General features: G+C 50.3%; 2 protein-coding genes across 2 annotated transcripts; one reads left to right on the top strand and one right to left on the bottom strand.

The window, feature by feature from the left end:
* The first annotated feature begins 9 nt into the window (after positions 1 to 9).
* On the top strand, positions 10 to 2,072 carry LOC104499719 (olfactory receptor 2A5-like). Its single transcript, XM_010143266.1, has 2 exons — positions 10 to 574; positions 2,056 to 2,072. The coding sequence occupies exons 1-2, from the start codon at positions 10 to 12 to the stop codon at positions 2,070 to 2,072; spliced, it is 582 nt and encodes a 193-aa protein (XP_010141568.1).
* Positions 2,073 to 6,938: 4,866 nt separating this feature from the next.
* Positions 6,939 to 7,904, bottom strand: LOC104499718 (olfactory receptor 5V1-like; the record flags this gene model as incomplete). The annotated part of the gene is made up of 1 exon (XM_010143265.1): positions 6,939 to 7,904. A coding segment is annotated over one exon (966 nt), but the record flags the coding sequence as incomplete, so codon positions are not given.
* Between the last annotated feature and the right edge of the window lie 6,646 nt (positions 7,905 to 14,550).

Here is a 14,550-nt window from a genome sequence, read left to right as displayed (position 1 = left end):
CTTGGGATCATGGCGTATGATCGATATATGGCAATATGTCACCCCTTGCTCTACACCACTGTCATGAACAGGAGGGTTTGCATTCACATGGTCGTGGCTTCCTGGACCAGTGGCCTCCTGAGCTCCACAGTCATCAGCAGCGTCACTGTGTGGCTGCCTTTCTGCAGGGGTGCCATCTTGAACCATTATTACTGCGAAGCACAAGCAGTTCTGGCCCTGACCTGTGCTCACACTGCCCTCATGGAATTGGTCATCTTCATCTTCAGCATCCTCATGCTCTTCATCCCCTTCCTTCTGATCATCATCTCCTACGCCCGTATCCTTTCTGTCATCTTGAAGAGTCAATCTGCACATGTGCAATACAAGACCTTCTCCACCTGTGCATCCCACCTGATGATGGTGACCATATTCTACGGGACAGGCATCTGCATATACATGACTCCTACGTCAAGGCCTCCGCAGGACGGGGACAAAGTGGTTGCACTGTTTTATGCCGTTGTGGCCCCAATGCTGAACCCCCTCATCTACAGCCTCAGAAACGAGGACATGAAGCGTGCCCTGAGCAGAGCAATGAATAGACCCAAATCCCTCTTTATTTAAAGGCTTTTCAGGGATTGGTAGGATGGCATTTAGTCCTGTGATTATTCCTCTACCTGCGATTGCCCTAGACTTATTTTTTACAAGGACTGAGATGAAATCATAGCTGTGTTAACTTCGGCAGCACCTAAATAAAATGACCTTGCACACAAATAACTTTCTAAATAACGTTTGGGTTTTGACCTGAAACCCAGGGGATAAATAAAGACATGGGGACCTGCCTCAGCAGGTGCTCGGTGCCAAGAGGTTCTCTAAGAGAAATGAGGTGTTAATGTCCTCAGCCTGAAGCGAGAGGTTGGGAGCTCCCCTAAGCCTGCTGAGTCGTTGGCCTGCGCAAACGGTGAATTCACTGGGATTAAGAGCATTTTTCCCGACATTTGGCATTTTTAACACATTAACATCATTCAATACCTGAAAGAGTGGGAATAAATACACCTTTGCTGTTTGCGAAGAGATCACTGCTCAATTGCCCAGAAGGATTCTGTTTGATAGAAACAACTGGGTTTTAGGACAGGACAATCTCGCAGGTAGATTGCAGGAGGCTGAAAACGTCCCTCACTGGCAGCCACACTCCTGTGGAGGGTGGAGGGACTGAGCGTCTTCTTGCTCATGCGTCCTGTTCTCACAGAATCATAAAAATCACGGAGTATCTCAATTGGAAGGGACCTCTAAGGATCATTAGGTCCAACTCCCTGCTCCTGGCATCACTACCTAAAACTAACCCTATGACTATGAGCATCGTCCAATTAAATTTCATGATAAATTTCCATGTTGAATTTCATGCGGTTGGCTCTTCCTGCTTGTGCTCTTATATGTTTGGCCACCCTTACCTATGGTCTTCATCAGAGCTTGGAAAGGTTGACTACCCTCTTCCAGTGTGCTCTCAGTCCCCGCCGGGTACATTCAATTCAGATGACAAGAGAAATAAGTACTAAAAGTACTAGAAATGGGCCCAAGTTGCAACAACTCAAATTACAGAGTGAAGTGGTGGGCTGGGACATTGGGTACAGGAGGGTTTGGGAGGTCGATAGAAACCTGTTGTGAAGGAGGAGTCCGGGAGCCACCCTGTGCCGGGCATTTGGGTGTGAATGTTGGGTAAACTCAGACTCTGGGAATTCAGTTCATGGTTTGTGTTAGCTTGAGGGGTTGCTCCACCAACATTCCATCCTGCAGGCGTGAGAGAGCACAGGGGTTTATGCAGGTCCTATGAAAGCAAGACACGCTGCAGTTTGCCCAGCAGGTTCCGTCATCTTGAAGATCTATAATGGACATTTTCTGCCTTTGAAATCTGTCCCTGGAGTTCCATGAGTCTCCAGAGATGTCTTGTGCCCAGAAGAAGCAATTACCAACTACTCTGCTGTTTTGTTTTGCTTCCTATTTCTTTTTTTTTTTCCCTCCAGAGGAAAGTTAATCACACCCCAGTGTCCTGTATATAAAGTGACCCAGATTAAGTGCAACTGTTGGGGAGAAAATAATCCAGCCACGATGCAAACAGGAGCAAAACAAGAGAGATTTGTCTCACCTCTGTGTTGATATCTAAAGCGTCCCCAGAAGCCACCTCATCCTAAAGAAGAGACCACGAGCTAAGCAGTGGACTTGTGAGGTGAAGTGAGATGGTCCTCACGTGGGGTATCCAAGCCAGAATAATTCCCAATGTTTTCTGCCTTCATTCTCTAGGGTTGAAGCACTCTTGGGCAATCAAGAGGAAGAGTAATACATGAGCACTTCCAGAAGCCACAGACCTTCTCCCACACCAAGCTGGACTGAAACAGGCTGCCAGGTTGTACTGTTGGGAGAATACAACAATACCCACACATATGTGCTCGGGTACAGCCGCGAGCATAGCGTGAGGACCCTGAGAAGCCAAACTAACAATTATTGAGTCAGACAGTAAAGGAACTCAGCATGTCAGGTTTCTTTGCCACTGCTGATTGGCCATCAAGTTAGACGTCATATTTCACATGAGGTCAGAATTCATAATTCTAAACAAAAAAGTCACATAAAGTTCCGAAAAATATTATAGAAAGAGCAGGTTCCTCCTGGAGTACCACAGCCAGCACCCTCCTACAAAGCGAGCTCAGAGCGGTCACAAAATAAGTCCGACTGGAGAATCTCAGTTGGATTTTCGTAATTTAAGGGTCTCATCTGCAAGTGAAGAACAACCAGTAGAACAAGCGGCTTTGGAAACACGTGGGGTTTCATACAGGGCACCACGGACCTGTTACGAGGTAAGAACCACTCCCGTGGGACGTGCTGGAGATGGTCAGGAAGAGCATGTGCCACTAAAGATGTCCAGCACTTTGCCCAGGAGCCACGCGGGGCTCTGCAAGTCGAGTCCACTGGGTTGCAAGTGATTTGTCTCTGTGGCAGAAACTGCTTTACTCCAAGGGTAAAGAGAGGGAGCTGCGCTAGGACGTGGGAGACGCCGTGTGGTGGGGTGTGCAGGGTTGCTGCTGCCATCGTGGTGTGCAGGTAACGGAGGTCTTTCATAAAGACAAATGAGACACATTCCAGGCTCTTCCTGAGATTTGCACTCCCCACCGTGCCTCATCTGCGCATCGCTGTTCCTTGTCCTTCTGCCTCAACGGTTTTGATGAAAATGCACCATTTTCTGCTGCTGCTAATATCTGTCATACCACGTCCCAAAATCACAGAACTGTTTGGGTTGGAAGAGACCTTTCAGCTCCTCCAGTCCCAGTGTCCCCCAGCACTGCCAGGTGCCCACTGACCCCTGTCCCCCAGCAGCGCCTTCACAAGGCTGGGAAACCCCTCCAGGGACGGGGACTCCACCACTGCCTTGGGCAGCCTGCACCAGCCCTGCACAACCCCAACAGAACAGAAACTCTTCCTCAGACACAACCTCAACCTCCCTGGGGCAACTAGAGGCCGGTTCCTCTCATTCTGGTGCTTATTTCTGGGGAGAAGAGACTGACCCCCCCTGGCTCCACCCTCCTGTCAGGGAGTTGTCAGAGCCAGAAGGTCTCCCCGGAGCCTCCTTTGCTCTGAGCTCAGGCCCCCCAGCTCCCTCAGCCGCTTCTCAAGAGTTCTCCAGACCCTTCTCTGGACACGCTCCAGCCCCTCAATGTCCTTCTGGCAGGGGGGGGACAAAACTGAGCCCAGGAGTCGAGGGGTGGCCTCCCCAGTGCCCCCAGTACAGGGGGACCATCCCTGCCCTGCTCCTGCTGGTCACACTAGGACTCCCCAATACTGAACATAGGCTCACACCAGGAAAGAAAGAATACAGAGAGTGCTGTGTCTTCTGCTGCTCCATTAGAGAGGCTGGTGTACTATTTTTAAGTCAGAACCATTGATTATTCTGCAAACAACATAAAAGCAGTGTAAAATTACAGCTCTTGGAGCTGCGAGGAGCTTGGCCTTCAGCCACGCTCTGTCTCATGTCAAGGTTTTGCTCCTTCCCTTACCTTTAGGTGCATCACCCTCCCAAGTGCCACTGTCACCTCCTTGTTTCTCAGGCTGTGGATCAGAGGGTTCAGCGTGGAGATCACCAGGGGATAGATCACAGAATGTGGGAGCCCCACGCCTCAGGCCAGCATCTTGGTGCACCATGGGGAGGGACAGCAGGAGCCACACAGCCAGCCCATCTCCCTCCCTCTCATATTCTCACCCTCGTCCCTCCCAGAGCCACTTCCACATCTCCTCATCATTGCAGATGGGGTGGGCACCTATGGGCCCTTCGCCCTTTTGCCGCTCCGCTTCCCCCCAGCGATGGAGGGGCAGGAGGGGGTGCAGGGCTGGGGGTCTGCAGCAGGTCCTACTGGAAGAAGCCATCTGGCTGTGGTCCTGGGGAGCAGGTGACCCTGCCTGAGAAGGGCAGGTTGGACCAAGTTGGTCCTTGCCAATCTCAGCTGGTCTGAGGCTCTGGACCAGGATTCCTGACCCGCTCATGGGGATGGGAAGCAGCAGGATGCCCAAAGCCTTGAGGTGCCTGCACTGCTGGGTGGTACCTGCAGCAGGGGTGAATGCTGGAGTGATGCACAGCTGTGATGTCACTGAGGTGTCCCCACCCACAGCATTGTGACCTCATGGCAGCATCAGTATGAGACAAGTGCCACCAAACCACAGCTGCCAGTGTAGCCATGGCAGACTGCAGGATGAGCGATGGCAGCTTTCTCCTCAGCTTTGGGATCCTGTTCCTGGCTGCTGGGGCCATCCTGCTCATCATCAACCATTGCCAGAAGGTACAGGGCCTCTCAAGGTCAGCACAGCCACCTGGGGCCAGCACTGGCAGCGGCTGGTCCAAGGTGGATGACCACGTCATACACCCGTGCCCACAGGGTGTAGACCGAAGCCGGCAGCCCTGCAGATTGAGGCTGCGAGGGATGGCAGCAGAGCCGTATAAGTCCCCTTTGGATACTGCAGGGCTGTGCAGGGGCACCCCAGTGCCACAGCCACCAGTGAGAACTGGACCTGTATCCCCAGCACTGCACCACAGTCGTGTTGTGGGCAGGAAGACGCGAATGTTCGGCCGTGGGGCCAAGGTCCTTGTTACCCACAGCAAGTCCCTGGACTGGTTCCTCTGCTATGACCTCAGCTGTGTGGAGTGCAGAGAGGCCGCCCAGGAGAATCAGCGTCAGCTACGTGCAGCACAACGAAGGCCCTGGGCTGCACGACGGTGGGACTTGACTTCCTGACCTGGCTGCAGGCATTGGCTAAGGTGCTAGCGAGGATACTCCATCCCTGACACAAGCAGCAGCCCCACAAGGGGCCAGAGGCCCTGAGGCTTCTTGGTCCAGCCACAGCCCACCCCAGCCTCCAGCTTGGCAGCGAAGCTGATGAGCTAGCAAGGTCAGCAGCCTCAGTGCCTCATCAACCACCACGCCAGCTCACACATGGCTGCAGACTCACACATGGCTGATGGGGGTCGTGGGCACCCACTCAGTGTTGAGGATCCCCATCATCCTGGCTGAAGGATGAAGCTGGAAGAGGGTGGCAGGAAGAGCCTGCAGGTGCACATGGGGAGGAAGCATAGGTAGACCCAGGGGGAACGTTCCCTGTCTTGGTATGGTAGTCCTGCACATCATCACCTCTCGGGATGCTGCCTCTCATGCCATCCGTGGCAACCCATCACAGTTCCCATCTACTTCTGGTCACCCAAGGTCTTGTTCCTGCCAGAGGAGGCCCAGGAGCTCCACCTTCATGCAAAGAAGTTAAACCATGATAGGGGCTGCCTGGGAAGTCAGCAGGACGGGCTCCCTGAGAGCACTGTGTGGAGCTGGATGTCTGGCTCCGCTGTGCTCCCTGGCGAAGCTGTGAGGAACCTGAGGTAGAGCAGGGCCCATCTTCTCCTTGTGCCAAACTGCCCCTGCCTTGACCTCTCCCAGGTCATACCCTAGAGTCTGTGGGGACAGGGCTGGAAGAGATGCCACTAGGCACCAGGACAGCAGCTGGATGCAGAGCTGTCATACTACCCTTCACTGCCCACCCCTGCATGCTGGGATCATCCCTCAGTGCTTCCAGCCACCACTGCTGAGGGGCTGAAACAGGGACAAAACCCTCTGGGCTGTGGGAGTCTGCTACAAGTCAGGCAGCTGCCGGGCAGAGGACCCCAGGCAGGAGATGGGCTTGGGGACAGCGCAACTGTGGCATGAGAAACGTGGCCATGACCACCCAAATAAAATGACAATAGGAATAAAATAATTAGAATGTACAAACCAGGTGATGCACAATGCTGTTGCTGACCAATGCCCTCTCAGTTCATGAGCAATGGTGTCCCCTGGCCAACGGCTCCCAGTTTATGTCCTGGGCATGACATCGTATGGTATGGAATATACCTTTGGGGTCAGACTGTCCTGGCCGTGTCCCCTCCCAGCTCCTTGTGCACCCCCAGCTCTGCTGGCAGGGCAGTGTGAGGAGGGGAAAAATCCTCGACTTCGTGTAAACAGTGCTCAGCGACAAACATCAGTGTGTCATCAATGTTATTCTCACCCCAAATCCAAAGCTCAGCTCTGTACCAGCTACCGGGAAGAAAATAAACTTTATTCCAGCTGAAACCAGGACAGCGGCTTTACTGACTTCTTCATGCTTGACTCTGAGATTTAAGTGCTTGTGGGATGGACTTAGCCCAGGGAATAGCTCTTTGATCATTACAGTTGACTTTGGAACTCATTGACAACACGACCGACAGCTGAGATGGACGAAGCTTGAGTTATTTCCACTGGTTTAATAGTAAGAATGTGCATTTGTTACTACTGAGGTACCAGTTCCCGCAGGAAAGTCATTGGTTTATCCTTTACACCAAGACAGCCGCCACAAAAGAGGCCACTGAGACCCTACCCAATTGCTGGGACTCCGGAGGACACCAGAGACTGAGCGAGATGTTCTCATCTTGTTAGAGCAGTTCTTACCTGGCTGACGACTTTTCTTAGGGCATGTTTAACCTCTCTGTTCCTCAGACTGTAGATGATGGGGTTTAGCAGGGGAGTGAGGATTCCATAGAGCATGGAAACTATCCTGTCCTGACGAGGGGAGTAGGTGGAGGAAGGCCGTACGTACGTGCAAATGGTGGTCCCATAGAAGAGGCAGACGGCGGTCAGGTGAGAACCACAGGTGGAGAAAGCTTTGTGCCTGCTCTCCGAGTTCATGCTCAGGATGGCCAGGAGGATGCAGACATACGAGATCAGAGTGATCACAAAGGCGCTGCCTCCGAGGACCCCAGCAACTGTGAGAGTCACCAGCTCCCTGCTGTAGGTGGGCGAGCAGGAGAGGGCCAGCACAGGGGAAATATCGCAGTAATATTGGTTGACTTTAGAATCACAAAACAAGAGCGTGAAAATCAAAGATGTGTGCAACAGAGAATTGAAAAACCCTAGAGCCCAGGTGCCGATGGCCAGGTGAGTGCACAGCTTCATACTCACGATCTTCACGTACTGCAGCGGGTGGCATATCGCAACGTAACGGTCATACGCCATCACGGCCAAGAGAAGGATCTCTGTGCCTACAACATCGATGAGGGAGAAGAGCTGGAGCATGCAGCCAACGAATGAAATCACCTTCTTCTCAAGCAACAAGGCCTCCAGCATCTTCGGCACGGTGATGGTGGGACACAAGACATCCAGCAAGGATAAGTTGCCGAGGAAGAAGTACATGGGGTTGTGCAGCCGAGTGTCAGTGCTAATGGCAACAAGGATTGTGATGTTGCCTGCCACGGTGGCCAAATAAATGGTGAGGAACAGCGCAAAGAGGAGAACACGGACTGCTGGAGCATCAGAAAGGCCTACGAGAACAAATTCAGAGACCGTGGAGAGGTTGACCCTCTGCACCTTGTCTTTCATTGTGGAAATGACTGCAGAGGTTTACCTGGAAGAAAGAGGAAGTGGTCACTCAGGCATCTCCCGTCTGAAGAGTGGGATTTTTTTAATCTCTTTTGCAGTTCAAACGCATTTGCTGGTCCGCGTCACCATGCTGAAAAATCTAGATTTTACTCTCATATACCTGATGTAAAAGGCAAAATACAGGTTTTAAGCTTAGCGGTGATTAATCAAAACAGTTTAATGCTTGCAAGCCATGTTCTCAGCCTGAGGAGTGGGAGGTTGAAGAGCTCTCCTCCATGGAGGCTGCCTTGGGTGGACACAGCCCCAAGCAACGTGACCAGGCTTGGAATCAAAACAGTTTAATGCTTGCAAGCCATGTTCTCAGCCTGAGGAGTGGGAGGTTGAAGAGCTCTCCTCCATGGAGGCTGCCTTGGGTGGACACAGCCCCAAGCAACGTGACCAGGCTTGGAAGGCAGCTGTGCTCCAAGCAACGGGTGGAGCACAGGTCTCTCAAAATCATTTCAGCATAAATTTAGTGATAACGATCACCAGCGAGGTCTAGATTACCAGCTGAAGCTGAAGTCCTGATTTTAAGTGAGCACTGTTATCATGGAAGAGTTCAATCCCTGGTTATCCTCATGCTGGTAGAATAACCCCAGATGCAGTGTGGTGTTTTCAGCTTTATCCCATGGGATATAATCTAGTATCCAATTAAGGACCTCTCTCCTTTCTATAAATTTTACCCTACAGACTTCCACGACAGTACTTTTAGGATCTAGCTGGACTTTCCCCCACCGTTTTCCCGATTGAAGGATGTTGAGGGAGACTTGGCATTGAAGGATCTTTCCATCCACCCTGAATATAACTCTGTGCTTATGGTAATGATCCACCTAACAGCCCTACAGAGCAAAGGCTGGGCACAAACACTTCCTCATCCGCAGATTAGAGCACGATTATGCAATGGTGTGAGCATCATAACATCCTCATTTGTGAGAGATACAGAGAAGAAGTGAAATAGGTGACAATGACATCCTGACATCCTGTCTGAGAGGCTCCTCTGGTGTCTGGTGTTCTCACAGAGCTTGCTTCCAGCTTGGAAGGGACCAAAGGCAGAGCTTAAAACAGCGTCAGAAATATTGTAGTCAGTAGAAATAAACATGCTTTAAATCCCAGCATCACTTGTTCTTCAAGCAGGGAACTCATTCAGGTGACATACAACAGACACCTCACACAAATACTCACTGCTACAGAGAGTTAATTACTGGTAATGTCTAGTTTTGCCTCCCGAAACGTGACTATCCTTTTTCTTCTGTCTACACTTGATTAGAATAGCTGGAAAAAGAATTTCACTGTAGACTCCAGAATATCAATCTATTAAGGACCTGGTGGGTCCAGATTTCGCAGCATCGGAGCATTCACACAGACATCTGCAAGCACTGGCCAAAACACTGGCTCGACCGCAGCGGTAAGCGCCTCTGGTTCTCAACAAGGTTTTATAAACCCGTGAGGATGTATCTGGGGAGAAGTGTCTCTGAAGCATTTCTGGATGCCACCTCTCCTGCATACACAGGGCTTTTCCAGAATATTGTCAAAGGGGCAGAAATTCTTCACCCTGAGTCCTTTGATTCCTCTGACTTCCATGTTGTAGGACCTTTTCAAAGGGCTGTGGATTGATACGTGACTCTACTCCCAGGAAGAAGACATGGATGGTGGTGTTCCCCCTAGATCCTGCCAGCCCAGCTCAGCTGCCATCCCAGTTAACTGAAGTTTTACATCTCACAAGAGTCCAGTGTTCTGATTTCTTCAGATTAAACTACACCTTTAAAATTGTTGGATCACCAATTGTTTTCAAACCCGTTTGTCTTGCTCTGGAGCCTGAAGTCTGTCACTTACACGTGTTGGGTCTAGATGAATTTGGCAAGAGCTGCTCTGCAGAAGAGCAGGGCGGTGGCAGCAGCATCATGTGATGGTGCCAGCACCTTCCACATTGAGTTTATGGGCAATGTCCAGTGTTTATACAGGAGCAACCTTTGAATTTTGTACAGCCCCTCCAGAAACACCAAAAGATAAACCTATTGTGAAATCTTCCTACTCCTTGAGGCGTAGGAGGGAATGTGAATTACCAGCACTACATTGAAGAGCAAAGCAGAATCCCAGAAAGCATCCATGCAGTTTGTGGGAGCACCACCTTCCACCTGGAGCACAGGCAGAGACCTGGTCCTGTTCCAGTACCCCTGGCCCACCACTCCCACACAGTTAACATGGACGATGCTACTTGTCAGATGTTCTTAAAGCCTGTTTGCTGTGACTCTTACAAAATTAAGACTTCTCTGTATGTGTCAAAAGATAAACTGGAGTTCTCCAAGGGTTACAAAGCACAGACTTGAACCACCATGGCTGGAATAAACCCATGTGGTCCAGATCTCTCTCTGCATACTGCAGTTAGCTCAAGGACCATCAGACATCACACCTCCCAGAGAGGTTTTGCCATGAAGAACAGAGCTAATAGTTTTGTGATACACCCAGATGGCAGGAAGAGATGTGGTAAAGAGATCATCTCACCCGTAGCTGTGAGGAGAACTGGGACTGTGCCCTTCCATCTTCCTAAACTGGCTTCATGCCACTTCCACTGACCCACTTCCACTGACTGTTACCCTTCTTTTCCTTGAACAGCCACAGGAGAGCAATACCTCATGAAAAACCCCTGCCTGGTGCAAGGCTTCACCCCACATCGCTGTACCAGGAGTCTGGGGCTGGTGAGCTTGACCAGCCACAGGAGAGCAATACCTCATGAAAAACCCCTGCCTGGTGCAAGGCTTCACCCCACATCGCTGTACCAGGAGTCTGGGGCTGGTGAGCTAACACTGGCCACAAAAAGGGGCTTCCTGCTATTTGTTCTTGGTATTTTTCATCCGAGACCTCATGTCTACAGCCCAGTGCTGATAATCCAAGCTCAGTACAACTTAACGCTTGACAGTCTGCTGAACTATTCATCTCCAGCCACCAGCAGGATGTTCGTGTGGCAGTTTGCTACTGCTACTCACCAAAAATGGAGACTTCTGATAAGCAGTAATGTGGCAAAGTGTGAGTACAAACACCTTCGAGGGGAGGTTCACATCATAAAACTGGGGGGGCTGAGCCTGGAGCAAAGGAGGCTCCGGGGAGACCTTCTGGCTCTGACAACTCCCTGACAGGAGGGTGGAGCCAGGGGGGTCGGTCTCTGCTGCAGTGGTAGAGTCCCCGTCCCTGGAGGGGTTTCCCAGCCGTGTGGAGGTGCTGCTGGGGGACAGGGGGCAGTGGAGACCTGGCAGATCTGGGTGAACACTGGGACTTGATGGTCTCTTCCAACCAAATAAATTTTGTGATAAGTGGTTCTTCTGGGGTGGGTTCTTCTGCACTGGTCCCATCATACGCAGGGCATCTGCATTCACTAGATATGGACATGTTTGAGCCACTCATGGTAGTTGCAGCAGCTTTGAAATATAGTTCGGAAAAAAAATTAGGCATTAAACCCAACTGCCTACAAGTGTGACATATTGCTTGTAAAAGGGTATTCTCCCTCAAGATGAAAAAAAAATTTTTTTAAATGAAGATTGTTTGGATAGAATTCCTTATCTTGTAATTCCTCAAAGCAGTCCAGAGGCAACATCCCTCAGAGGCTGCTGCCCCCTACCCCTAAGCTGCTGGTACCTGCCATACAGTGGAAGCTCATTATGTGTCTTACTCACCACACCGCTCAGACAGCCAGAGTCTCTTACTACAACTCCATTTGCTCATTTTGCTGTGGCCTCCATGAGAAATCCATAGCCGAGGATGTATCCTTTGAAGTTACAGCTCCTACATTATATTTTATAATAAAACCAGCATTTTCCTCAAAACCAAAACAAACAAGCTCTCTGCAGTCTGTCTGCTGAACACAGACATGCAGCTGCTGATGAAACACTGGGTTAGAACTATCCCAGACCCACCAGTTTAAACCAGAAGCGTTGGCCACACCTGAATTCAGAGGTGGCACAGGGAGAGCTCTTTGGCTGGAGACGGGCTTTGCTGCCCAGCAAGGACCATCCCCAGCACCACGCAACTGGAGTGATTGGATCTTGACCAATTTTGGGGTCACTGAGCTTTGTCAAGTCCTGAGCTCACAGACTTCCTGACAACATCACTCTCTTCTAAAAATTAAATTTAGGTTTTTATTCAAAATTTTATCCCCTGCTTGCCAGATTCTGGCAAGAAGGAGCAGCCAGAAGATGCCTGTGGAGCCGGAGCCCTGGGGCAGCTCTGCATTAGCCCCGTCTTTGCCAAGCACTGTTGCTGGGTTTAGTCATTGCTGCAAAGACCAGATTGATGAGTCTGCGGTGTGTCACCCCACAAAAGACATTTGGAACCGGCCCAATCCAGTTTAAAGCTGTGCACCCCACCAGAGCAATGCAGATGGCCCCGCCTGACCCACGGTCTTTAAACAAAATCGGAGAGTGTGTCTCTCTGTCTCCAGTGTTCTTAGGATTGGATTCAAGAATCCATTGCAGGGATCCTGCCCATTGCCATGGACATGTCCCTCCTCATCCTCCAGGTGAGGGCAATAATCAAACCTGAGCATGACTCAGAGCTGCTGATTTCCAGGAGAGAACAAACTTTTTAAAAGAGAAAGAACTTTTAATGATGCACAGTGGAGCCAATTTGCACATTTACAGGCTCACCCGCCAAGTTGCACCATTGCGATTTGTCAGGCACCAACTTTTTAACAGCATCTACTGAGGCCTTATTAAATCATCCCAAGATGTTTCCTGCAGAGACAAATCAATTAAATGTAATTGCTGGTCTTGAGACGCCGGCTCCCAAAGCCATGTGGAATGTGTTTGGCTCCCTGGTCAACATCAGAGCGATTGTTCTGGATAGATACCTGCGATGATCAGAGTGGTTCCTCGCAGAGGAGCAAAGGAGCAGGCACTTGTGGAACTGAAAAAAAGTAGTATCTGAGCCTGGATGTGTGAATAGTTTCACAGACAGCAGTGAGCAGCAGAAACAGGGAAGATGGTTGGTTGCATCCCTTCTGCCTGCCCAAGCAGGACTCAGTCTCCCATCCCAGCCCCTCTGATCCCATGTTAGCTTCCTTACACCCACCTTACACCCACGCAGGGCCAAGCTCCAAACCTGCTGCTCCTGGAGCAACAGTGCTAGCTTAACACGAGCTTCAAGAACCCGCTTTCTGAACAAAGGTAGGAGTGATCCATGTTTGTGTTCCACAGACCCCCTGGAAAGGAGAAAACAGTTCCCTGAGCTGACAGAAGAGCCACTGCCAGCTCCATCCCAGGAGTACAGAGGCCCCCCCAAGCTCTGAGACACTTGGCCAAGGGCTACCACTGTGACATCACTCACTCACTCACACCCTAATACTCCCCTAGCAGAAGTTCTGACCTTTTCCTGGAGACAGCCCCTGCCTCCCCCAGACAGGAGCTTACCCCAGCAGCTCCCACCACCCCTGCTGGGCTGATGCCCCTGAGTTACACCTCTGCGCAAACGAAGCGAAACTAATCAACACCAGCTGAACGTCCCTGCCCGCGCTCTGTCCTGATTTACGACAGCGGAAGACTTCTCCACCTGCTTCCCCTAACTGTGCTCACCCAGTTCTGAGGGTTTGGTTTAGAGGCTCCAGGGGTGCAGAAGTCATTCTACCACAAATGTTTTTACCCAGTATCTTTAGCGGGGGTGTCAATGGAATACCCAAAGTTCTGGAAAATTTAGAGTGCTGTGTAACCCAGGGGCTTTATTAGAGGTGGTGATGATTGACCCGAGCAGATTCACCGGGTAATTCACCCAGATTCACCAGGAAATGCCACCGGATCACGGCACAGTTACCCCGACACTGGGTGACCAGCTCTGTGTGTTCTGGGGTGATTTCCTCCAACTCCCACCTTGGCAGCGTGGTCTTTGGAGGAGCTCACTGGTGTTTCAACTCAGTTTAGATACAGCATTTTGCGCCAGATGAGACATTCCTCCCAGTGACTTAAGTGATCCTAACTTAGGAATATTTTAATTTATTTTTACTTAAGTCATCTGGTGCAGTTTGACGTTGATCCATTATTACATTTTCCATCAAGAAGTCTCAAAATGCCAGATAAGTTTGGGGAGTTGATCTCTGAGAACATCAGAGCCTTTGCCTCAGTAAGATAAAACACATTTCTTGCCCGTTTTCCTGCCTAGTTTTATCTAAAGCGCAATAGAGCGTTATTACATATCATGTGATTGTGCGTGATTTCTGTAATATACATTCGGAAACGTCTAATGAAAACATCACTGAACTGATTCCAAATTATCAAAATTGTAGATTTTTATTTTTCCCGGTTGAAATTTACCCTGATTGGCCCAGAGGATATTTTAATACCAACGTTTCTCTCTAATACAAAGGAAGATCACAGAGGTGGAGATTCACCATCAAATAAGCGTCATTTGCACACAGAGGGGAGTTAATCTGGAGATCTGTCTTGACCAGCAGGATCTGCTTACTGGCAGATGGCACCAATTTTTTCACACTCAACCCTCTCTATTTACTTCCCTTTAAAGGTGTCTTTTTCTCTACGGAGAGACCTTGAACCTCCTGGGCTCCAGAATGAGGTGCTGCAGGGGGCTGCCCTAATTCAGGTGGGATGGCTCCCATCCTAAGCCATTCCAACACAAAGAAACT

This window comes from Buceros rhinoceros, unplaced genomic scaffold (genome assembly GCF_000710305.1).
Source record: "Buceros rhinoceros silvestris isolate BGI_N320 unplaced genomic scaffold, ASM71030v1 scaffold14089, whole genome shotgun sequence".
Lineage (NCBI taxonomy): Eukaryota > Metazoa > Chordata > Aves > Bucerotiformes > Bucerotidae > Buceros > Buceros rhinoceros.
The sequence above is the reverse complement of the archived record's forward strand: the minus strand, read 5'-3'. Positions and strand labels throughout refer to the sequence as shown.